The 27,821-nt window shown below is 35.8% G+C and overlaps 1 protein-coding gene across 1 annotated transcript in view; it reads left to right on the top strand.

Moving 5' to 3' along the window:
* The window catches only part of LOC114328983 (fasciclin-1), a 319,916-nt gene extending 310,972 nt beyond the window's left edge, over positions 1-8,944 (top strand). Inside the window, exon 11 of the mRNA XM_050658656.1 lies at positions 7,960-8,944. Coding sequence (XP_050514613.1) covers positions 7,960-8,144 — 185 coding nt within the window. The 3' untranslated portion in view covers positions 8,145-8,944. The remainder of the gene's footprint in view (positions 1-7,959) is intronic.
* The last annotated feature ends 18,877 nt before the right edge of the window (positions 8,945-27,821 follow it).

Genomic DNA, 27,821 nt, shown 5'->3' with positions numbered 1-27,821 from the left:
GGGGAAGTCTAGGTGTGGCATCAATTGATGCCAAAATGAGAGAGCATAGGTTAAGATGGTTTAGTCATGTTCAACGTCGAGACGTTAATCACCCAATACAAAGAATAGCTGAAGTGCAGATTTCTGGAAGGAGTAGGAGAGGAAGATCAAAGAAGACCTGGGGGAGACGATAATGCTGGACATGTTGGTAAAAGGGATTAATATTAATATGACCCAAGATAGGATTCTGTGGAGAAATGTTATTAGGGAAGCCGACCCCGCATAGGGATAACGCAAATAGAATGATGAACACTGTAATTTTTAATTTTAATCAAAAGACTATGCGTTAGAATAAAATAAATTATTTTTGTCGGACAAAAAAGAGGGCACGATCGTCGAGGCCGACACCCTCAATATGTCACTCTAGTGCTGTACAGTTTTGTTTATAAAGAACTCTTAATTTTCAATTGAAAGTATTGATAATTAATTACCAAACATTGTCGATCTCTTGTCCGGCAAATTTACAGCTTCGTTTCTTTATTCGGACTTATAGCAGGTTATGTTTTGCGATTACAAAAATCACAATTTTAATTTTTTTAACGTGCAAATAATACATGTTTATTGAAAAAGTAATTGTCCGACAAAAAAAATGACGCAAGCTTATAAAAAACAAAATTATTTTTAAACAGTGGTAGTCTACTTGTACTTTGTCGGTATCGTCACAAATCACCTACCTCTAGTCCAGATGCTTCATGGTAACGCTTTGCTTGGATATGAAGTGTCTAGTAATTAGTCTATATTTACATTCGGTTTCTATACATTTTCTGACGTTCTAGACGTCAGTAGACATAAAAGTAAACAGTGCAACAAGTGATGGGTCCAAAGCTGTATTACCTCAATGTGTCTAGTAGTGTGGCGGTTACGGTATAAAAAGTTTTGCAATTAATTTGTCCTCGAAGTGACGAAGAGAGGGCTAACACCTTCGCTGAACATCTTCAGTCAGTTTTCCAATCGCACAAGAGAGAGGTTCCAGAGAACGAAGAGAAATTTATTACAGATATAGCAGATGAACCCTACCAGATGTGTCTTCCCACCAGAAAAGTTAAAATTACCGAAATTCAAGAAGTAATCAAAAACCTAAGTACAAAAAAAGCACCTGGATACGACCTGATAACAGGACTAATTCTCAAATAACTACGTGAAGAAGCAATAAAGCTACTAATGTACATATTATATAATGCTGTCCTAAGATTGTGCTACTTCCCCTCCCGATGGAAGGTAGCACAAATCATTATAATTCATTAACCCAACAAAGACACAACCCAACCTTCATCCTATCGTCCTATTAGCCTTCTGCCTTTACCCTCCAAAGTGTTTGAGAGGCTTCTCCTGAAAAGAATAGACACTTTCATTACAGAAAAAAACCTAATACCTCATTACCAATTTGGATTCCGACAACAACATGGCACAATCGAACAGGTCCATAGGGTAGTCAGAACCTCAAGAGATGCACTCGAGAACAAGAAATATTGTACCGCAGCCTTCCTGGATGTCTCCCAAGCCTTCGACAAGGTATGGCATAAAGGTCTAATATCAAAACTTAAAAGACAATTGCCTCATCCAATCTGCATGCTCCTACAATCATACCTCACCGGCAGATCGTATCAGATAAAACTAGGGGAGGCCCTCACTACTCTACATCCCATCCACTCTGGCGTACCCCAAGGAAGTGTCCTTGGACCCACACTGTACCTCCTGTTCACAGCAGATATACCAACTTCAGATCGTACAACAATTGCAACATATGCTGATGACACTGTCTTAATGGCTTGCCACGAAAATCCGACCCTAGCTTCACAGATACTACAAAGTCACTTAAATAAACTTGAAATATGGTTTAAACTGTGGAGAGTCAAAGTTAATAGCTCCAAGTCAACACACATTACGTTTACACTAAGGAAGGAGATCAATCCAGTTGTAACTTTCAACAACACACCACTGCCAATAAGAAGTGACGTCAAATACTTGGGGATTTACCTAAACAGCGCTTAACATGGCAAAAGCATATTTGGAACAAACGACTGCAACTGGGACTCGTTTATAGAAAAATGACTTTTGTAATCATTTTTGAAAAAGGATAATGTACTGTGGACTACATGAGTAAAATGAATTACATTTTTGCTAGATGGCAAAAGGCAAAAGTAAGTACTTATACAGTGTATATCAGGAAAATTGCGATCACAAGCTAATCAGAACTATTAGATTATGACGCGATATTGTCGCCCTTTCTTTTGAGGATACGCGTTGTTAGCGCACTATGTTGCCCCGATGATCATAATATCCAATGGACGCCACCACCAACACTATCACAGTCACCACCACCTCAGCGCTTCCTCACTTCTGCTCGCTTACTTGATAACGATTTCCGAAGTGGGAATCGAAACGTCAAAAATAACTTATTTTAAAGTAAAATCAAATATTGCGCTGGGCTGGTCACCTTATAAGAATGCAGTCCCGGTGCTAGGGTATAAGATGCCCGCCTGCGAAAGTAAGATATGCGCCTTTCGTCTTTTGCTAATATAGTATTTTATATAACACCAGCAGACAAAAAACTCATTTTGGCGCCCCCAAACAGGGGCGTTCGCCTGCATTGCATCCCTTGCAGGCCCGTTATCGCCGGCCCTGTAAGAATGACTAGTGACAAGACACCTAAGGTTTGTTCCAACCCGTCACAAAAATCGTTCTTGAACGGTTACGAGTATGCGCAGTACTGCGCATAATTATTCGTTATTGCGCATGCGCGTAACGATTGAAGAACGGTTTTGTATCGAGTTGGAACTAGTGTTGCCAGGTCTGATTTGTTTTTAATCGGTACATAAGCAAAAACAAATCGGGATTTAAGGTTGTAGATCCGGACAAATAAACAACAATAGCCCAGTAAATGACCGTTTTGGAGTGAAATTTTCAGAGTCAACTCAGAATTGCATGAAAATCTGGTTTTAGGTTCTACTTACTGTCTACTTCAAAGTTGAACTTGTACCGTTGGTTGCTTTTACTTGGGGGGTGACAGTTACAGTTACCCCTTCTCGGGTGTAAAAAACGCGCGTTTAAAGTAACTTCTAAAATGGATCAATTAACTAACTCTAAAAACTTTTGTTCTATATAATTTTTCACTAGGTCAATATTTTTCGAGTAATTTTATCGAAAAAAATATTCTTAGCAAAAATGTAGCTTTAAAAAAGCAAAAAAAATTGTATGTTCAGAAAGTCTATAAAACCAGTAAAAGCAAAGTTGTAGCTCATCAAAAATAGGTTCTTATTCGTCAAATTCCAAATCGAATTTTTCAACTTGAAATAACCAAAAAATAAGCAATTTTCGGTCAAAGCCTATTAAAATTTTAAGTGTTTAAAAAATCTTTAATTTTGTTTTATATAAAAGTCTCTAGAATTAAAACTAAGCGAGTTACGCTCAAAATAAAGTTGGCCCCTTTTTTGGCAAAAAAAAAATCGTGAAAATCTCCCCCTATTTAGCACCGTAAATAAAATTAATTGTTACCGCTTTACCATTTACTTTATATGTATATTGTTTATACGATCTGTAAGGTTGGCCGGTTGAGAGTGCTTAGTTTTAAAAAAAAAATGGTTTTATAGTAAAAAAAATTTCTAAAATATTGGAAAATGCTCTTTTTTCAAAATAACTTAAATAGTATTAGGGATACTAAAAATCTCAAGGAGTAAAAAGTAGGTAGGTTTTGCTTTTATAAATAGATATTCATTTTGTTTTTCTGTAAGACAAAAATTTGTTAAAATATGGCTGTTCATGTTCATATTTTGCATACACTCGTGATTAGTGACTCGTTCAGGTCCTTCCAGTGATGTAAGAAATACATAATAAGTAAAGTAAATTGTTTGTAAAGCGGTAACGATTAATTTAATTTGGGGTGTTAAGTAAAGGGAGATTTTCACGAAATTTTTTACCAAAAAAAAAGAAGTCAACTTGATTTTGAGCATAAATCGCTTAGTTTTGATGCTAGAAGCTTTTTTAAAACATAAAAATAAAGCTTTATTAAAAAAGTTTTAATTGGTTTTTCCGAAAATTGCTTCATTTCTTTACGTTGAAATATTTGATTTGGAATTTGACGAATAAGAAATTTATTTTTCATGAGCTACTGCTTTTGATGGGTCTATAGACTTTACGAGTTTACAATTTTTTTCATTTTTTTTTTTATATTTTGCTACATTTTTGCTAAGAATATTTTTTTCATCAAATCATATTTTTGAGTTATTTGTGAAAATCGTCTGAAAACGTGATTTTTTTGTCGAAAAATAAACATTTTTAATCGTAAATAACTCGAAAAGTATTAACTAAGTTAAAATTCTATAGAACTAAAATTACTTAGAATTAGTCAATTTATCCATCTCCAGACTTATTTTAAACGTGCGGTTTTTCACCCCCAACTAGGGGTGACTGCCACCCCCCGAGTAAAAGCAACCAACGGCATAACCCGTCCAAATTTTCATGCAATTCGGAGTTGATTTTGATTATTTCATTCATAGGAGATTCTGACCAATAGAAAGCTACAGAAATCTGAATTAAATCGATAATTTTTGATAATCTCCCGTCGTTAAGTATATTACGTCAGATGCCCTTCGTTGCTACGAAAAAATACATTCAGTGACATTCATGACAATTAATGTTTTAAAAATTATAAAAGTGATGACTTTCAATCATCAAATATTTATAAAAACTGTGTGTTTAATGGTACTTACATAAATAAATTACAATACAATTTTGGTTTTGAACAGTTTTATTCATGAAATAATCGCAACAAATTGCACTCGACCTCTGAAATTAATATAGAATTTTTGCTCTCGTGACACTTTGACATAATTTAAATTAAAACTGTTAAAGTGTCACTCGGGAAAAATTCAATAATTTCAGAGCTCTTGTGCAATTACTACTGAAAATTACACGGTATCGCCGTATTTACCGTTCATTTACTGGACTACAAGGTGTTTCTATAATATATATTTAATCCTACATAATAATAATAATTAGACGAAATTACAAAAAAATCGTAGATTAAGTTAATTATTTATTTTTTATTAAAATTATATTTTTCATTCGATTTTGCCGCTTTTAGGAGTGCCTTGTTTTTATAACATATTTATAAAATTCACTGCAAGTCCTTTTGAAATTGGTTCTCGTGGGTGAAAATCGGGATATTTAGTGTCCCGATCAGGTACAAATCGGTACGCGTCCCCAGACCCCTGAAAATCGGGACGTCCCGCGCAAATCGGGACACCTGGTAACGCTAGTTGGAACAAACGTCTAGTAGAACGCTTAATGGAACTGTGGTGGGACTTCGACCAGTAGGAACACCAATGAAGAGGTGGTCAAACATACTTGGAGGGGGATTCTGGGGGGCCCAGAGCCCGACAAAAACAGTAAATTTTTGAGGAAACTTACAGCTAATTTTCAACTCAAATCACTAGTGTCTGTTTTCAATAATATGTTAAACTAATTATTTTCATATCTGGACATCACTTGATCACTTCTGCAAAATATGCACTAAAAATGATCGGAGACAGTAGCACTGTATGGTTTCACCAACACATTACTGTCATATCTTTTGCAGCACCTTCTTTTTTCCTTTTCTTTTATGTATAATGTATGTACACCATAATATTTAAACGATGTAGGATTAAATCCAATATGAATTTTTACAGAATTAAATAACAGTACTACGAAATTTTGGTAAAGTTTTTACTAGTGTTTTTGTCCATTTCGCGAATCTTCTATTCTATTCCTCTTGTAACAAGAAGTCAGGAAACTTCTCTTCGGTAGCCGACAGGAATCCACAGCTATGGAATGCTTCGCAATGCTGCTAAGAACAGAATTATTTAATCCTGACTATGTAGCATCTCACCTGACAAGGCAATGTACGGTGGAAGCCTATGCAGAAATGCACGGAACCTTAAGAAGAATAAGGACTTAGCCCTGAGTCCTAATGCAATCCTACCTTCACATCACGTCAGTTGCAATGCGGGGACTATATACTCGTATATTGTTATGCTCTACTTTATCTATTTATTTAGATTGATTAGCAAATTCTTAATTTAATTGATTATTCAATTATTTTATTTACTGCCTATGTAAAAACAAAACTAAATTCAAATTAACTTTTCCAATCAATTTTATTCTCAGGGCTAATTTTGTATTTGATAAAATACCTGTGATCTGTGGCTTCTAGTATTTCTAGTTGCTTACTTCTTCCAGGGTGGAAACATAGAAATTGAAAACACTCAAAATCATATAAAAGTAATCTATTGTTTTTATCAAATGAGCCGTGTACAAATGATTCAAAAAATACTAAAATTTAACTTTGTTGCAACAATTTCTAACTTAGTAAATTAAACTCTAACTTTGATATCCCCTTGTTTTGACAAAAAAAATTATTTAATTAATTTATTATTTACTCATACTAAATTTAATGAATTTTACTTTTCTTCTTTTGAATTGATTTCTCAAATTTGAAATGACTAACTGCGTTCAAAAAAAATGTTCAATAAACAAATAAACAAATATGGTTTTGATATAAACAACTTTTCTCCATTCCGACAAATGATTTGACTAACCTTTTTGTTTCTTCACTCCCTCGTTTTCTGGATTTCGCCGTCCTTGATTCTCCCACCACGTACTCTCTGGATGTTGCGAAAAAGTCCCTCACGTCCAAACTGCTTCCAAGAAAAACACACAGGACTTGCTCGAATTCTATTACTCAGTTTTCCTTGCTCGATATCTTGTGCATAAAAACATAATAATCAGCTACTCGTTCTAGACAAAATAAAGAAATCTCCCTCGGACCAGGAAAATTAACTCTTCAACCGGTCGACAATTTGGTTTCAACTTGATTCTGCGCGCAAAGGCTGATCACACCACTCTACACTGATTACACACTTTTAAAAACTCGACTGCCTTCCATCGATATTCATTACACAGTACCGCTTATTTCTCTCTCAAAATTTGTTAAGAAACCAAATATTCTTCCACATAACTTTTCCAATTTGTCAAATTTCAAGAAATATCATAATTAGTTCTTTTCTACTTTCTACTTTTACATCTAAAAACTAATACAATTTGTCTACCAAATTAAAAACCTTCCCGGAAAGACCTTAAAAACGTCATTGTTCCCGTCAACGCTCTGTCCACTTTCTAATCACAGAATTTTGTTAATGTCCCGTCTATTTCGTCGAATCATTATCACTAATCGTTTTCATTTTTCCGAAACACTTGTTTAATAGCAAAATTAAATTCTATACAATTTTGGTCATATACAGGGTGATGAAAAACTATGATCTTATGGGTTTTGATATAAATTTAATTTTTTTTAATTTCTTTAAAAAAACAATTCTACAACAATATATACCTCAGAGATAACAACCTATGCATTCTCTGAGGAGCCACTAGAAAGTGGCGAAATCGTCGACAAGAGTGCTGGTTGCGCTCTCTGAACTAAGTTAAAATTAAGACAATTTTGGCTTCGCATTGCAACTGAATAAAAATGGTATACATTTTTATTTTATATTAGTATTACTCCTTTGAGTAACATAGGTCCATTTTCCGTTGGAATTTACCACGCTGAACAGACGGGGTCGTGAATTGCAAATTTTAGAAGTCCCTCTTGTCTTCTTCGCTTCAGCATCCATCTGGCTTACAATTTTTAAAAAGCCATGGACGTCTTACCAGGAAAATGGTCCAATAAGTTTTCAATGAAATACCTTTTAAAAATATTTTTAAATATCTTTATTAGGATGAAAACTTTGACTTTTAGATACAAATACTTCAATCACCTTCAAATTATAATACTTATTACATTTTTACTGTAAAAATATCGCTCCTAGCATCGTTTAAATATTGTAGCAAAATTGTTGTGTAAGAGATGTGTAGGTCCGTTCCTAATTATAAAACTTTTTTCAGCGTTCATCATTGTGTGGAAGGGCGAGAAAATCCCAGTTTTCCGACCAAACGTCGAATGCACTAACGGCATCATCCACGTCATAGACGCCCCATTTTTGAAGGAGAGCGACATCCAAGTGAGCGGTGCCGGCTTCGTCGCATCCCAGATAGCCATGACTGTCATTTCCATACTGATCCTGGTTTAAGCGGCATGTTAGCCAGGGATTAGTTGTAAGTTTTGCGTCGTACAGGGTTTTTGTAAAGAGTTGTTGGGCGAATGTGGTTGAGACGTTTTTATGGAACGACTTATAGTTTGTAATAACACTGCACGTTGTCGAAAATACTTGGTGAGGTTAGCAAAAAAAGGATGAGGGGACATTTGTTTATATTTTGAGATATTGGGAAAAAATGGCATCTGTGTGAAGAACAGCTTAAATAATTATTGAACGCTTGTATCGAATGGCTTTAAAATTATTCGGTTTATCAAAGAGCAGCAGACGTGGCTTCATAGCTCAAAATATATCACAATTGATCACTGGATTGTAAACTCTATGATTTAAAATAGGGCTTTTCTACTCTTCTTATTTGTTTCGAGAACTTGTCATATGTCGTATAACATGAATAATATGTCGTAAGACATATGACAAGTGCCCGAAACGAATCAAAAGCGTTCAAAAACCCCTTTAAAGAGGATTTCGTTTTTGGCAATTGCAAATGATTGGTTATTCTGTTGGGTTAGTCCTTTGAAACTCTTTTTTTGTTATCTATGTGTTTGCGCCATCCCGTATAAAAAGGTAGAAATGTGTGTGTACGCAGCGAGCTGCTACTTGATTGATTGCAGAAATCATTATTATCGACCTGTGTAGGGATCTGCATGGTAGCGTCGCGCGCAGGCGTGATATGGGAATGTAGACCTTAATAATATCCATTAGAAAATTGTATGTACTTGTAACCGCTAAAAATGTAACCAAGTTTGTGCTTAAAATAAATTGTGTTTGCATCCGGATTTTGGTAATAATACACCCTACCAGTGCACCCATCCTTCCGTCGACGAAGTTGTTCAAGGGAACCATCCATTTGACAGTCCACTGCCTCACCATTTGGTCCTTCGAGCCGGATCTTTTGAACGCATCGCCGGCAAGCTTTCGCCATTGTGGAATTCACGTTTGTAAATAGGTGAGTACTTGTCTCAGCTAATGTTATTAAATGATCCGAGTGTTTTATTACCATATCCATAATATCCTTTGCTTGTTGATATCCACTGTAACCGTATTTAATACCCAACCAACCTTTTTTCCAATTTATTTATTTTATTCCCGCCATTTTAATACCAGATTTTGTCCTAGTTCATTCCACCAAAAATTTATTACAGCAATTTTAATATTCCAACAACAATTTTGATAAATGCATAGAAATTCTTGTTTAAGCTCGAGTTGATTCCACCAAAAATTCCTATTTTAATAATTTAATTTTTAATAAAAGTTTCGTAGTATTGCAGTATTATTTTTTTATTTATTTGCAATTATGGCTGAAGCAGAACAAAGTAATGTTAATTTATCCGAATTAAATAATAAAAGAGGTTCTGCCAGAAGGTTTTTCACTATTTTAAGTAATACCATTGAGAAAGATCCACAGAATGTGCATATAATTTTAAATTCAATTAAAAATGCCGAACGAGCTTTAAATTCATTTTTTCTGGCAATTGAGAGTAATTATGTTGAAGAATTTGATAAGGAATACGCTCCTTACTTTGAAAGTCATGCCGAACTAGACAATAAAATTCTTAAAATTAAAGATGGGTATTCTTCATCCTCCCGCGAGACGGGGTATACGGGTTCCGGAATTGGATTGCCAGTTCTATCCTTGCCTAAATTTTCGGGAAAAATAACCGAGTGGGCTTCCTTTAAATCCAGATTTGACACACTAGTAGATTGTCGTGGTAGTTTGTCCGAGATTGACAAGTTGCAATATTTGCTATCCTCCCTTTCCGATGTCGCGCTAGACGTAGTTCGTGGTTTAGACGTTACTCCTGGTAGTTACAAGATTGCGATGCAGTCTTTGATTGAACGTTTTGACAATGCCAGGGTCACAGTGTACGGTCACGTAAAGGCAATATGTCATATCCCACCTATCCAAAAGGAGTCATATGACGCCATCAGATATTTGTTAGATACTTTAGTTCAAAGCCATAGATCTCTTAAAAATTTAAAGCGCCCAGTAGAGCATTGTGATGATTTTATTATCCAAATTATCCATGAAAAATTTCCTCGTTCAATGCAGAATGAATGGGACGCCACCTTGAAGGGTAATGAGTTTCCTACCTTTGAACAGTTGAGATCCTTTTTAGTGAAAAAATGTCAGCTCCTTGAGACCACTCCAACCCACACTCGTGACAATAGTACTAAAAATTGCAAGTCTTTAGCATGTATAAATTCCGATCCTCCCAGTGGGAAAATTAAATGTGCCGTATGCATGTCTCCTCATTTCACGCGTTTATGTCCTGATTTGTTGAAATTAAATCCAAAAGAAAGAGTTGCTTTAATTATAAGCAAGCGTGTTTGCCTAAATTGTTTTAATGCAGGACATTTTAGTAAAAACTGCAGAAAGTCAAAATGTACTATATGCAGTGGTCGACATAACACGGTACTGCACGTAGACAGAACTCCGCCGGTTAATTCGAACACGGTTAATTCCAATACGGCCAATAATGATGTGAATAGTACTACACCAACCCCCGTAAGTAATGTTTTATCCAGTCTTGGTGTACCAAATCAAAACATACTCCTCACCACTTGCATAGTCGGGCTAAGGGACCACACCGGTCAAATTCACGCTGCGCGCGGTCTCTTGGATTCCGGTTCACAGGTAAACGTGGTCACTTCCAGATTAGCAAATCGCTTAAACTTATGTCGCCATCCTGCGAAGCTGTCCATACAGGGTGTTGGAGGTAAAGCTGTTACTGCTGCCCAAATCATCAGCGTTGAAGTTTCATCCTTTTCTGAAAATTTCTCTGCCTCCTTGAATTGTTATATATTAGATCACATCACAGATTGTATTCCTGCTAAACCAGTGGATCGCAGTGTATTCATTATTCCCGCTGAAATAAGGCTAGCAGATCCTCAATATAATTTATCCAATGAAATTGACTTATTGATAGGTGCTCAGTTATTTTGGAGATGCCTCAAACAAGATAGACTCGTTATCGACCCAAATTTATTACTTCAAAACAGTGTTTTTGGCTGGTTAATTAATGGTGCCGTGAACACTGAAATTTCCCAATCCCATTCTAAGTGTCACTTACTAAATTTATCTCAAGTAGAGAAATCCATATCCAGATTTTGGGAAATAGAACATTTCGTTAACGCAAGCCCTATCTTAGCCGTTGAAGACAAGATTGCTGAAAGTCATTTTTCCTCACATACTCATCGCGATGATTCCGGTCGGTTTGTAGTTGCGCTGCCCTTTGTCGAATCCCCCGAAAGGTTAGGAGATTCTCTTACTGGTTGTAAGAAGAGATTTCTGAATCTCGAAAACAAATTAGAGCGTAATCCGAGTCTTAAGTTGCACTATGACGAATTTATCCTGGAATATTTAAAACTTGGTCACATGTCCCTCTTATATGACATTTCGTGTGCGAGTGATTCTGGTTATTATATTCCACATCATGCTGTCTTGAAAGACGGTATTGAATCCAAAATCCGAGTTGTTTTTGATGCTTCGTTTAAAACCTCCAATGGTGTCAGTTTAAACGACATATTGTTGAAAGGTCCTGTAATCCAAGATAATCTATTTGTATTATTATTACGTTTTCGTTGCTACAAGTGGGCTGTGACCGTAGACATTCGCAAAATGTATCGACAATTTTTAATAAGAGAAGGCGACCGAGTTTTCCAAAATATTTTATATCGATTTAATACTGACCAACCAATCTCAGTATACCGATTGAATACCGTAACTTATGGTACCAAGCCCGCTTCATTTCTTGCCACAAGGTGCTTAAAGGTCTTGGGTGAATCTGTTCTTCATTCTGACGCTGATCTAGCTAGATTAGTCTGTAATGATTTCTATATGGATGATGCTTTAACCGGCTCTGATTCCGAAGAGGAATTAATCTCTTTGTGTAACCGTTTGGTAAGTTTATTCTCCACAGCTGGTTTAGAATTGAGTAAATGGTGTACCAATTCCACCAAATTTGGTGAAGCCATACCCTCCAGCGATCTAGCTACCGAAAAAATGTTGGATGCGTCGGAAAATGAATTACCGAAAGTCTTGGGGGTATATTGGTCGAATCGTGGTGATCATCTAAAATACCATTGTGACATAAATTCCAGATCTGCTCGTACAAAGCGATGCATGTTGGCCGAAATATCCCGACTGTTTGACCCTCTTGGGTTAATCGGCCCAGTCATTGTTCGTGCCAAGTTATTCATGCAGAAACTTTGGAAATCTAATTACTCATGGGATGAGGTATTGCCTGAAGATTTATTATCCGAATGGTCAGATCTAAGTCTAGATTGGTCTTCAGTAAGTGAAATCACGATCCCTCGATGCATATCTTGTTGCTCCAGTACCTATGATTTAAGGGGGTACTGTGACGCCAGTGAAAAGGCTTACGGTTGCTGCATTTATCTTGTTTCCTGTATCGGTGACGACGTCACTCATAGCCTTATATGCGGCAAATCGCGCGTAGCCCCACTTAAAACTATCTCCGTTCCCCGGTTAGAGCTCTGCGCGGCAGTACTACTAGCTGACCTCATGAATGTAGTCTCTAACGCCTTACCCTTAAAAATATCGAGAAAACGTTATTTTTCCGACTCATCAGTCACACTTTCTTGGATTCGCTCTTGTCCAAGTCGTTGGAAAACTTTCGTTGCTCATAGAGTAAGCCATATTATTGATTTATCCAACCCAGATGATTGGTTTTTTGTTCCCGGTCGGTTGAATCCAGCAGATCTAATCTCTCGTGGATGCTCGGTTTCGATGTTACAGGATTCCGAAATTTGGTGGAACGGTCCCGATGAATTCCCCGATAATCCCGTCCAGATTCCGCAGGAATTACCTGAACTGCGGGTTCTAACCGTGGCTACCAAGTCAATAGATTCTTCTTTCATCGAGAGAATTTCAAACCTAGAGAAACTCATACGAGTAACTGCCTGGTGCTTAAGATTTTCTCACAACTGTCGTGTTAAACCTCCCCTATTCGGTATACTCTCTGTCCCAGAACTAAGAAGTGCTGAACTTACCTTAGTTAAGTTAGTTCAAGGTTGTGCATTCCAATCCGAAATGGATGACTTAATGAAATCCCGAGATCTACCAAAGAGTTCATCTTTATTATCCCTGAATCCGTTTGTCGACTCTGCGGGTATTTTACGCGTAGGAGGTCGTCTTGCTTTGTCTAATCTGACCGAATTCCAAAAACATCCTATATTGTTACCGAAAGGTCATTTTTCTGAGCTGATTATTCGCAGTGTTCATACTTTGAATGGTCATGTCGGTGCTCAAACCACCTTAGCTCTAGTGAGAAACCGTTTTTGGATATTGAACGGGCGTAGTTCTACTCGGAACGTATTAAGAAACTGTATCTCCTGTATCCGTTTTCGTCCTCGTTTCACATATCCTATAATGGGACAATTGCCGCTTGAACGTGTCAGTCTCACCAAACCCTTTACTAATATTGGTATCGACTTCTTTGGTCCCTTTAATGTAAAGGATTATCCTAAATCTAAGCGAATTTATAAAGTTTATGGCTGTGTCTTCGTTTGCTTAAGTACGAAGGCTGTACACTGTGAAGTGGTGGACAGTTTGTCCTCGGACTCGTTTTTAGCGGCCCTCGGAAGGTTTTCCTCTCGACGTGGGTTGCCCTCGTGTATATTCACTGATAATGCGACTAATTTTGTAGGTGCTCGCCGCATTTTGAATGAAGCCTACCGATTCCTATTAGATAATTTAACGCTTTTAAGGTCGAAGGTATCACGACTTCGTATAGACTGGCAGTTCATTCCTCCCCGAGCCCCCCATTTCGGCGGAATTTGGGAAGCCGCCGTAAAGGGCTTTAAAAATATTCTTAACAGAAAAACTGGTACTGCCAATTTGACATTTATGGAATTAACAAATATATTAATAGATGCTGAAGCTATCCTAAACTCCCGACCTTTGTGCTCCCTCTCCTCTGATCCTAATGACCTACAGTATTTGACCCCGGGTCATTTTCTTGCATTCACTGAGTTAAGGTCAGTACCTTGTACAAGCTATAATGAGCCAAAGGAATCGATCACCATTCGTTGGCGCCGAGTTCAAAGGCTGCAACATGAATTGTGGTCAACCTGGAGCAAACATTACCTGACTCAGCTACAAGTTCGTCCTAAATGGCGAACATCCAAAGGCCAACCTGTGGCCGTCGATGATTTAGTCTTGATCCATGAAGACAACGTACCGTCCCGATTATGGCATCTAGGCCGTATTAAAGCTGTCCATCCTGGAAGGGACGGCATAATTCGTGCTGCCACCGTCAAGGACTCCAGTGGCACCTTATTCAAAAGACCTGTGGTGAAGTTAAGTGTTTTGCCTCTTGGCGATAATAAGGTGTAAAGTGTTTCCAAGTGAGGCGCTTATAAAGGACTAATACTTACAAGCGTCTCTGAATGTACTTTTAATGATAATTTAATGTTAATTTTGATTTTTATTCAGGGGTATAAATCTAATTTAATTTTTTCTAATTTTTGGCTAATGTGACAATTTTGCTGTATAATGCCCAAGTTTTTTGTATTTTATTGATATGCGCACATTGTTAGTTACGCTTTGTCTAGTTTTATTTTTTCTGAAAAATGTACGACATATCAACGTGGGGGCCATGTTTGCGCCATCCCGTATAAAAAGGTAGAAATGTGTGTGTACGCAGCGAGCTGCTACTTGATTGATTGCAGAAATCATTATTATCGACCTGTGTAGGGATCTGCATGGTAGCGTCGCGCGCAGGCGTGATATGGGAATGTAGACCTTAATAATATCCATTAGAAAATTGTATGTACTTGTAACCGCTAAAAATGTAACCAAGTTTGTGCTTAAAATAAATTGTGTTTGCATCCGGATTTTGGTAATAATACACCCTACCAGTGCACCCATCCTTCCGTCGACGAAGTTGTTCAAGGGAACCATCCATTTGACAGTCCACTGCCTCACCACTATGTCAATGCTTTATTAATTACTTTCTGATAGCATTAAACAAATAATAACGAAAGACTACAATTATTTACTGACATATACTATAATATGTTATATACTCGTTCAGGAAAAGTGATAGATATTAACAACCTATCTGGTCCCGAGATCACAATTGAAGAAATTTCTAGAGCAATAAATACCTCAAAAGACTGGAAAGCAATTGGACCTGATCAAATTCCTGTTGAGTTACTCAGATTGTTAGATGAAGAGGGAATTACGATACTCCAAAGATTTTTCAACCAAATCTATAAAAAAGGAAAATTCCCTGTCCAATGGCTTATATTTATCTACCTTTATCCCTTTGCTAAAAAAGAACAACCCAACAAAGTATCAAGACCACCGACTGATAAGACTGGTAAGCCATTCTTTAAAAGTATTCCTCAAAGTTCTTCACTACAGAATCTCCACAAAATGCGATAAGGTTATTGGTTGCTCACAATTTGGATTTAGAAAAGGCCTGGGTACCAGGGAAGCACTAGTTGCAACCCAAGTGCTAGCTTAGAACTGCTACGATCAAAGGAAAAATGTAATGATGGGCTTTATAGATTATGAAAAAGCCTTCGATCGAGTACAATATCATAAACTCGTATATATACTAAAACAGCTCGACATAGATCAAAAAGACATTCGTTGCATAGAAGCTCTTTACTGGAATCAAAAGACTGTTGTCAAGGTGGATAATGAAACAAAGCAAGCTCAAAAAATTCTCAGAGGTATAAGACAGGGATGCATTCACTCCCCACTGCTGTTCATTTTATGTTCAGAAAGTATCTTCCAGGAAGCTCTTGAGGAATGCGAAAGCGGCATCAAAGTAAATGGTACCTGGGTCAATATTATACGATATTCGGATGACTCGGTCTTAATAGTAGACAATATAGATGACCTCCAAAACCTTCTTAATAAAATTGGAGAACATAGCGAGAACGTAAGACTTAGCATCAACATAAAAAAAGACGAAGTTCCTTATAATCAGCCGTCAATTATGTCAACATCAAAATGCAAGACTAGCATATAACAATCAAGATAAAGAGCGCGTAAGAAAATTTAAGTACCTGGGAACCTGGTAATGTGAAGACTGGATGTCAGATATGGAAATTAAATGTCGGATAGAAAGGGCCAGAAGTGCATTCATGAAATTCAGAAACGTCTTTACGAACTCTGACTTTGACCTGAACCTAAGGCCCAATGAATAAGCTAGAGGCATTTGAGATGTGGATTTATAGAAGAATCCCAAAAGTTCCTTGGACCGCACGAATAACAAATGAAGAAATCCTGAGAAGAATTGGTACAGAACGACAACTGCTAATAGCAGATTAATGAATTGAATGACATGTCCAGAGACAAGAGGGTACAACATCAACAAAGAAAATATTACAATTATTGTAATATTTACTTTGTTGATGTTGTACCCTCTCGTCTCTGGACTTCTTCTTCTTCTTCAGCATTCAGTAATCCAACTTTGTACATAGGCCTCCCCAAATTCAATCCAGTGTTGTCAATTTGGCGCCACCTGTTTCCCGTTGTGTCCTCCAAACTTCTTTATGTCATCAGCCCATCTCATTTGTGGCCTTCCTCTGCTTCTTCTTTTTAACCACAATCTCCATAGTTGTATTGTTGTCTCTGGACATGTCATTTAATTCATTAATCTCGTTTTTCCCCTTATTCTCCATGGGCCGTGTATTTTTCTCAGTACCTTTCTCTCTAATGTCTTGAGATGCGCTTCATCTTTTTTTGTCACTTACCAGGTCTTTTGTTGATACGTGCCTCTATATTTGTACAACTTTCTATACCTAACTTTGCCCTAGTATACATCTTTAGATTATGTATCTCCCTATATTTATCTTTGGAGAAGGTTCTGAAATGTTATGTGTGGTCTATCCTATTGTATGGTTGTGAGACATGGACGTTAAAAACCACAATGCTAAACAAAATAGAAGCATTCGAATTGTGGTGCTATCGACGAATCCTAAATATATCGTGAATTTCGCACACTTCCAATGAAGATGTTCTTCAAATGATGAATTTAGAACGTCTGCTCATAAGCCTCATAGAGAGGAGAAAAACAGAATACTTCGGCCATATAATTCGAGGACCTAAATACCATCTGCTTCGCCTTATAATACAAGGAAAAGTGGAGGGAAAGAGATGGATTGGTCGAAAGAGACTTTCATGGCTGCGTAATATTAGACAATGGTGTGGCTGCACAGTAGAAGAATTATTTCGCCCATCAGCCGATAGAAAGAGGTTTCAGAAAATTGTAAACATGATGACGGCTAACGTCTGAAACAGACATGGCACATAAAGAAGAAGAAGATATTTCTCTTTAAACTATCAATGCTTCATCTAGTTCTATCTCTACATATCTTGCTTTGTAATAAATATCTGTTAAGGTATTATCAGTAAGTTGATGAAAGATTTTCCATAATTTGGAACAACCTTGAAAAACAGTCTACTTATGCACTAGTTCTACTACTTTTAAAAATTTCTGTAAAAAACTTTCAACCATTTTGTGCTGTTACTAACATAGCATTCTTTATTTTTACATCTCTCTATAGTTCCCTTCGCCCCTCTATACATATCTAGATTATGTATTCCTCTATATCTAGCTGATCTCTCTATACATCTCTTAAAGTGAATGGATCTTCCTCTATCTCTGCATCTCTTTTTTCTCATAATTGGGCATTAAGGTATTATCTGATGAAAGATTTTTCCAGACTTTGGAGTAACTTTGAAAAACAATCTGTTCCTGCACTAGCCGCCAATACTTTTAAAAGCTATCATAAAGAACTCTTGACCATTTTCAGTGAGAAAATCCATTCAATGTAAGATATTCTTAAGCAAAGTTTTTTGGTATTGTGGCGCTTGCCAATTTATTTCTTCTAATTACATTATTTGTACTTCTTTCTTGCCAATTTGTTTCTTTTAATTACATTATTTGTACTTACTGATTTACTACCAATCATACTTGCTGATTGTGTCTTTCAACATTACCTAATAGATACTAGATACAGTCGGAAAAATGAAAGAATACCCATGAACGATCACATCAATCACTTATTTTGTATTTGCTTTCTTTTTCTATAACAAATGTTTTTTATTTATAGAAAAAGACAGCAAATACAAAATAGGAGATTTATATGATCGTTCATGGGTATTCTTTCATTTTTCCGACTGTAGATAGGTACTTTAAATCATTTGAAAAAGAAAGTGTGGCAAAATGTGAACTCCAAATAGTCAAATACTTAGATAAAAGCAGTCATATGCTTTTTCGGGATCAACGAATGGCATTTAAGTTCATTTTTGACAATGTGCATTGTTAAATATTGTTGGGTTGCCTAAACCCCGACTATCAAGTAACCGAAACGAATTAGAAAAAACGTTTCATACCACACTGAACTGATTTTGTTGCCTTCTATAAATTTCACTAACTTTTTTTACGACTCTTTATACAAACTAACTGTTTATATCACACTATACTATGATCTTATCATAAATAACAATAAAAAAACACACCGCCCTTTCTGTAAAAGCTTTTATACATTTCCTTTTGTTAAAACTTTGAAAATACTTGTCATCCATTTTTTCTGAAATTAGGTAGCTATATCTATTTCACTGTAGGTGTAAGTTGTATATATGCGCAATAATTGTAATAAGCTTGGAACAAAGTTTGCCATTGATAAAAACATATTTATAGTTAAAGCAATTTGTGATTAGGTAACTTTTATAACTGAAATATTCACATACTCATAAATTTTTTCTTCTTAGAGTATCCCTGTTTAGTGGTGAACATCATATATTTATTTGACAGAATTGTTGTCTGTAAGTGATAAAATATTGATGTGTTTTGCATCAATTTGCTATGTTTTGCCTTTTAGTAGGTAGTAGCAAAGAATATATACTCCCCTAGAAGAAGCTTTTATATGGAACAGATGGTCAAGTTTATTCGTCACTTCAAAGCAGACTTGTTGACGAAGGATATTGCGGCCGCGGTGCAGGCGGTGGTGAGATCGCGTAAGCTCCGTAGTAGTTGTCAGGTCTATGCACCTACTCAGTGGGAACACAAAATCCTATGCTAAAACGTTACAGGGCAGTACCCTTCTACTCACGTCTGTAGTAGTAGTAATAGGTTATGGGAGGGAAGCTAGGACAAATAATCCCCGGACAAAAAATCTCCACAAATTATCCCTGGACAAAAAATCCCCGGACAAAAAATCCCTGGACAAATAAATCCCCGGACAAAAAATCCCCACAAAAAATCCCGGACAAATAATCCCCACAAATTTTTTTGGACAAAATATCCCCACAAAAAATCCCGGACAAATAATCCCCACAAAATTTTTTGGACAAAATATCCCCAAAAAAAATCCCGGACAAAAAATCCCCAAGAAATATTTGCTGTTGAATAGTTCTCTAAAAGTTTTCCTGAAATTTTAACAAATTTCGGATTCCAATTCCCTGCTGAAAACTTTAAATTATACATGACAAAAAAGTGTGAGTTTTTTCAAAATTCGTGAAAAATATGGGGAATGAGCTAAGGCCCCGTTTTCATGACAGGTGCTTAACTCGCATTTTGATAACGCTCGATTACAACTAGATACATTTTCCTTGAGATCGTTCACATGTCAACGCGCGTCTTAATGACCTAAAACGCGCGTTAGCATGTGAACGGTCTTCAGTAAAAGTCACGCATTGTCAAAACTCGCGTTAAGCGCCTGTCATGAAAACGGGGCCTTAGCCCATTCCCCATATCTTCCACGATTTTTGAAAAAACTCACTCTTTTGTCATGTAAAATTTGAAGTTCTCAGAATGAAATTGGAATTCGAAATTTGTTAAAATTTCGGGAAAAATTTTTAGAGAACTATTCAGCAGCAAATATTTCTTGGGGATTTTTGGTCCGGAATTTTTTGTGGGGATTTTTTGTCCGGGGATTTTTGTCCAGGGATAATTTGTGGGGATTTTTTGTCCGGGATTATTTGTCCTGACCTCATGGGAGATTATGTTTAGGTACCATATGTGTCTTCAATCTCCTTTTTATTTCCTTCCTTGCATTAAGATAGGCTGAGCCTCGTTCTTTTATTCATTACCGTCAGTCACAAATAATGTTAAAAGGTTATTTTTATGTTTGAATTTGTAATAGCAATATCGCAATTTGTATTTATAACGTTCTTGAATTATCTTCTATTCCTTATTGTTCAAGAAAAACTAGGAAAAATCAAACAGTTGCTCGCATTTCTTTTATATCCAAATATGATGCCCACAAAGATCGTTAAACTATTCTTATATTGTTCTACCAACACTATTATTCACGTAGAAGATTCTTCTTCTTTACGTGCCATCTCCGCGACGAACTTTTAACACTACAGCCCGAAAGAGTTGAGTTGAGCTGCATCCAAACCATTCTCTGTGGTTTCTCAGCCAGGAGATCCTTCTTTTACCTATGCTGCGTCCTCCTTGAATATTTCCCTGCATTAATAATTTTAGGAATTCATATCTGTCACCACATGTTATATAACTCAGATATTGTAGTTTCCTTATTTTCATGGAATCCAGTATCTTCCTGATATTCTCTATTCTTCTCAGTAGTACTTCCTCATTGGTTATTCTGTCTGCCCAGAAGATTCTCAGAATTCTTCGATATTTCCACATATATAGTCCACATTTCAAATGCTTCCAATCTATTGACGTAGAAGATTGGTAAATACTAACTAGAGATACAAAATATGTTTTTTTTTGTGTATCTTTGTGTATATTCCAGTAATAAAAGTCTTTAACACTAATCATCTTATCGATATTAAGTCAATACTCAGTCAAAATAGACAAATAACCTACGACCATGGCTTACTTTGTTACAAATAGTATCTAAATGGTAAATATAAATCTTCGTACATATGTGTAATGATGGAAAATACTCCCAGAAATTGAAGCATTTCAGGCATATATAGGATTTATAGAGATTTTACTCATGTTAAATAAAAGTTTATTCCATTATATGAATTTTTCGACTATCGCTATATCGATGACCAAGATTTGTTTGTTATCGCGTATAGAAAAACGTCCAGGACGTTAAATTTTACAAAATAAAAGAGTACTAACGATCAAATTATGTATCTCTTACATTCCAATACGACAGAAATGTGCACCTTAGTCTAAGAGAGTTTATACTGGACACAGTCAATCCAAACAGAAGATCCCTAGGAAACCTGGCCTTCAATTCGTTCAATCTTCGTAACTCCTATCAAAAATCAATATCCTTAGTATGACAAAATTAGCCAGAGATTCACTAGAATTATGTTTATAAATACTGGAAGTGTGAATCTTGACTCTCTTGGTTTTTTCTGACATTATAAACAAGCCAGTTTTTTCACTTGTTTTTTATATGTAACATTGTTACCTCGTGGTCTGCCTTTATCTGTACTAAAGTTTTTTAATTGTTAACTATACATCTAAATGTTTTATATACTTTTACAACAGTTCAATGGTTCATTGGATAAGATATTTTTTACTTATACATCTTATCATGCTACGTTTATTTTTTAAGATGAACTGATGATGTTTACTGAGCAGTAAACGAAACGTCTTCAATAAACAGATAAAGTAGCCGAAGTCTTCGTCTTTTTTCTCCACCTACTTGACCGAATGACCCTACAGTCACAAGTGCTCCTTTCAAAATTAGCCAGAGATTCACTATTGACTGAGAATTATGTTTTCACTTCAATAGAAAGATTCAAAATTATATTACCTCCTAGTCTGTCTATTGAAACCCGAATGTCTCCGATCGAATTTAACACTGTTTAAAATAACATCCTGAGTTGCCAGGTGTACGATAATTATCGTTTTTTACTATAATTTTCATCCCGTTACTAAAAGAGCCAAACCCACAACACTACAACGAGTTCCGTCTGATAAGCCTTATGAGTCATAAGCAGTAAAAGTCCTATTAAAAGTGGTACATAATAGAATCTATAGAAAGTGCGAAACAATCATCGGAGACGATCACTTTGGATTCAGAGCCGGCGTGGGAACGAGAGAAGCTCTCTTCAGTTTACTAGTTCTCGCCCAAAAATGCTACGGTAAACAGGAAGATATATTTATATGCTTCATAGACTTCTAAAAAGAATTTGATAGAGTAAGACACGACCTACTATTAGAACGTTTGCAAGAAGTCGGTTTAGATGGAAAAAAATCAAATTACTTAAAAACTTGTACTGGAACCAAAACGCCAGGGTTAGGATCGAAGGTGCCACATCCGCAGAAGTAGAAATTAAGAGGGGAGTTAGACAAGGATGTGTTCTGTCGCCGCTGCTGTTTAATCTTCACTCCGAGTTTCTATTTAAAGAATTGGAGGATTCCAAGGATGGAGTCAAGGTGAATGGCATAAATATCAACAGCATCAGATACGCCGATGATACGGTGTTGATTAAGGATTCTGACTTGGATCTACAACGACTTATGGACAAGACCAACTCGACCTGTGAGGGATTTGGTATAAAAATAAACATTAAAAAAATCAAAGTGATGTCAATCCGAAAAAAACAATCCATTTAAGTACCTGCTATGAGGTCGTTATCACACATTTGCACAACGAAATGATCACAATTTCGATGATGCAAAATGATGCGAAAGATCGATGACGAATGGAGGAACCTTGAACAATACCAGGATATTCCAATAGAATTAGAAAATATAGATAATATAAGACACTATAAAATACAAATAATATTTGAACATCATACGATTTTCTGACTTCTATTACCTGGCAACGCTGTTCTGACATAGACATAGGTACCTACAGAACGAATTGGTTTGGTGGTGTGGCCTTCTTATATATAGCTATATCATTTTAAATATATTTGTCTGTCCCTACCATTGAAAGCCGATAAAAAATACCATAGAGAAATATGCTGAAAGTTCCTACAATGGAAAAGATAAATTACAGGATGAATTGAGGCCAGTATAATAATCTGTCAAATTGAACAAACTATGTTCAGTACAAAACTCACACCTACCTGATATATTTGTTTGCTTTTTTCTTAAGTTAGATTGTATATATGTGTGGATGTGTATAAATGTTAATATTTTTTGACAGCAGATATTTATAATAGGATAATAAAATGATATTACTATCATTTAAAATTTTTATTAATTCAATTGATGCTTTTATATATTGCTAGTTTTGGGCACTGAAATGCTTCAGATTTGAAATGAATGCTTAAGGGACTTTACCTAAAAACGTTAAAATGGCTTACCGGGCGATATTTCAAACTATTGCATAAGCCATAAACCTAAATAAAATCATACTGTATGAGGAGAGCCTTTTTATTATCAGTATTGATGAAATTCGCCATAAATACTCACGTAAGGTTCCCCTTTGCATTCAAGTACCGTGTAACCAAAGAATCTATTATAATAAATATACCTACAACCATGAATGGAGATAATAAAGTTTTAATTCAAATCTTTAATAGATAAAAAAATCATTCTAAAATCTGTTAATTGTAGTTAGGAAAACTTTTCTATCGACTGACTGACCTCTAAGTGTCGATAATATAAAGGAATTTTTTTTGTTGAATGTTTTCAGAGTAAAATGTTAATAAATGTTGCATTCAGAGTAAGATATTTTAGCGGTAACTATGTCGAACTAGAAATTACTTTAAACACAAGTATTGGGACGATATCAACTTTGTATTTTCTTTGTGATTTTTTAACTAGTTTTGTATTTAAAGAATAACATTTAACAGAAGGTTTATATCTCCCATATATCTCTCAGACTATCATTGGTCAACTGCCATTTGCCAACTGTCATTTGTCAACTGTCATTTGTCAACTGTCATTTGTCAACTGTCATTTGCCAACTGTTAACCATCAAATAGTTATATGAAAATCAAAGAATTTTAAAAAAATTTCTACTTACCATTTTAAAAGTATTAAGTAGTAGCGGAAGTTTTGAGTGGATCAATGACTTATAAAATTAAATTAGACAAATTTTCTATCCTAGTTTTTTAACACAAGGCATCCCCAACGTAGAGCAATTATTGTTATTCCCTTGTGCTTCATTTTGAGATATGGGTCCATAGATACTGACGGTTAATGTTTATAGTAATTTCAAGTAAAAACCAACCCCTAAATGTACTATCAATTTAACAGAAGCCCCATTGTACTCCAACACGAAAAGAAAATAAATATAATAGATGTTCAAGGCTTACAAATAGACATAGATTTTGATTGTGTGTAATAAAATAATGCACTGCCAAGTTATCCTAAAGGACGTTATCATAATTTTTGATTTAATTGTATAAAAACATGGGCCAAGAATTGGTTTAAACTTAAGTTAGTATTTTTAGAAACAGTGACAGTGTATAACTGTAGAAATTTCATTATTAAAAGAATCGACAAATCAAATACAACAACTACAGAATTCAATAGTAAGGTCTTGAGAATTTGGATTCGGAAATAAAATGTAAAGAAGAAGAATACTTTCCTTTTCATACTATTTCTCTCTTAAATCTTGGCTTCAGAAATATATTTTCACAAAGTGACAGGTGACTAAACAGTTGATGTTCAGTCAGAGGCTTTACATGTACTTGAGTCAGTACTTGAGTCATTGGTCGCATTCAGGAGACGAAAAAGTGAGGAAGCAGTTCCCGATGGAGCGGTAACAGTTGTGTTTCGTCTTGTGAACGCTCCGCTCCCTAAATTCGTGACAAGCCTATCACTTTCTGTTATATGTGAGGTTATATACTTCCCTCTGCACAATAAATTGTTTTTTACTTCATAATTGTTTACCATGTGCGATATTTTCCAATTGATAATTATTACTTGACACCATCTTTCAACAAGTCTATTGACAAATTCGCAAAAGTAGCATATCACAGGCAACCAAACGACGTTTTTATAACGTAGATAACACGTCATAAAAATGACCAATTGACGTGTTTCTATGACGTAGTACTGACGTTGAAAATCACGTGTATGTGTCTCATCGATTTGACGTCATAATTGTGACGATTTTAAAACGTCAAAAAGATAACGACTTTTACATGTCGCCGTCGGTAAAATCACGTCTATAATAATTTCAAGAAGTGACCTCTTTCTCTTTCAGATGTTTAAAAATAGTATAAAAGATAGGTAACATGGAAATGTAGGCTAAAAATTAATTTAATTAAACTCGATAACACATAAACAGTTCATTAACAGAAAATAAACATAACCTCAAATAGTTGACAAGAAAAATTACTGCATTAAACTAACACACTGAGCAAAAGCGAATAAAATCTCTTAATTAACACGTTTCTTCAACTAAATATAGCAATGAAACGTCTTATTTTATCACACAAGACACAAAGAACGTAAACAATAAATGAGAAATTTCTTATGAACAACGTTATAGTTATAGGTAAACTAAATTGTTTTGAAGTCAAAACAAACAAGCTTTTTAAGCTCCTCCCAATTTTGTGGCGTCAGACTTAAGCTGTCTGAAATGAAAACGTCTTTTAAACGTATTTTAGCTTCATTAATCTTACGTATTTAAAATCACCTAAAAAGACGTCTATATGGCGTAATGTTCAAACACGTGTATATATTCAACCAAAACTGACGTTTCCTCGACGTTATATGACGTCACTTGGTTGCCTGGATGTTGGACGGAGGTAGCGGAATTAAAACGAGCTCACTGTCATGGCGACCGTTCCGTAACACGATCCGCAAGTATCCGCCACATTCAGAGAACGCATTCCCCACAGTTGCGGAACCGCTCCGTCACTTTTTCTCTCCTGAATGTGACAATTCTCTTCGAGCCTCTCAAGTAACTAACCACTAACCAAACCTAACTTATGGATGGTTTGGCGCACGTTTAAACCATAGACATATAATACCTAGACTGCGCACTGCAATCTAAAATTGTTCCTCCAGTGCGACAGAGAAAAACGTTTGTATATAGGGTGGGCATCTCTTTCTAATCGGCGGGGTTTATTAAATCCCGGCAGTGGGAAAGTCATGTTGTCGATAAACCCAACGTCATTGAATAAACCCTGTCCATTAGAAAGAGATGCATACCCTAAATACAAAAACTTTTCTCTGTCGCACTGGGGGGAACAGTTTTAGATCGCAGCCCGCAGTCTAGGTATTATATGTCTATGGTTTAAATTAATTTTGTTCGTGTATCTATTTCAGTGGCGGACCTACGAGGAGGGAAAATGAGAAAATTCTTCTCCCCCCCCCCCCCCACCCCCAACAACGTCCAAAATTAAAGAAAAAAAATTGTTCAAACATTAAATTAAAATGTATATTAGCTGACATGAAACCGAAACCTCAGAAAGGCACATTCAACCCAATAAACACGCTAGTTAGGAAAATTAAAAGAAGAAATTAAAAGAAGTATTAAAAGAAAATTAATGCCTATAAGTTACTATTTATGTCTTTTGTGTAATCTGAGTTTATCTTTTTTATATCTTTTTGTTGGTTTTTCATTGGAAGTTACCCCTAAAGCAAATTTCCCCTCCCAAGGCAAATTTCTAGATCCGCCACTGATCTATTTAGTAAAAATGTCAAATTAAATTGTTAGGGTGTACATAATAATTCTGTTTATGTATTAATTACATTTTATGTTTATACAACTTACTAATGAAGGAATGTTTTCTAATGTATTTAAGCCATAAGTTTACCATAATATATTACTTCTACTTTTATATACTGATCATTTTTTCTACAAATTCACCATAAGAAATATGCTTATCTTTAGAAATCAAAATAACATTTAATAATAGCTTGATTTATATCAAAATTTGTAGTTTTTAATGTTTTTATAACTACAGTCTTTAAATTATTTTTAAACTTACTATTTTTTACAGTGTCATGATGGTTGTATACTTTTTTATCAAAATAAATAAAAAATATTTAATATCATATTTTAAATAAATAAGACATAATTCAATCACCGCAATAAGATTTTAAAATAAATAAGACAGCCTTAGGCTACGGCTCCACGGGCGAGAAATTGACGCTAGCAGTAGCAGTAAAATGAACTTAAGGTTCCGCGGAACGGAATGGGAATAGCCGAACTGAACCGACTACGCACAAGTCCTGTAATCGGTACAGTTCGGCTATTCCTATTCCGTTCCGCGGAACCTTAAGTTCATTTTACTGCTACTGCTAGCGTCAATTTCCGCCCGTGGAGCAGTAGCCTTAGTCAAAAATTGGAAAGCGAAGTCCAGAAAGAAGAAGAACGTCCGGGTTAAAGAACCTTAGAACCTGATTCAACACAACATCTGTGCAGCTTTTCCGCGTTGCTGCAGATAAAGTGAAGATGGCCATGATGATCGCCAATATTCGTCACGCATAGGCCCATCAAGAAGAATTAAAAAATTATCAAACGTCATTTTGTTAGTCCCCTTAGTAGGTTATGTACAGAAAATATCCAGAATTTAATACATTTTTGTTTAGGTGCCGTCTCTAATATTATTATATTGTAACAAACTACCTCCTTACGCTACGCCCCTGAAGGGTGACTTTAATATTGTGATTGTCAAAGCCACCGACACTTGGCGCATTCCGACAGCCTGGTACCTACATGGTCGACTGCCCTAATTTTGTGTGTGGTCCGAATGTTTTGTATATATTTAAGGTTTTGCAGATGTGAATAGAACACACAGACAGTATATTAGCT

The sequence above is a fragment of the Diabrotica virgifera genome, chromosome 8, assembly GCF_917563875.1.
Source record: "Diabrotica virgifera virgifera chromosome 8, PGI_DIABVI_V3a".
Lineage (NCBI taxonomy): Eukaryota > Metazoa > Arthropoda > Insecta > Coleoptera > Chrysomelidae > Diabrotica > Diabrotica virgifera.
This window is presented reverse-complemented; position numbering and strand designations above follow the sequence as displayed.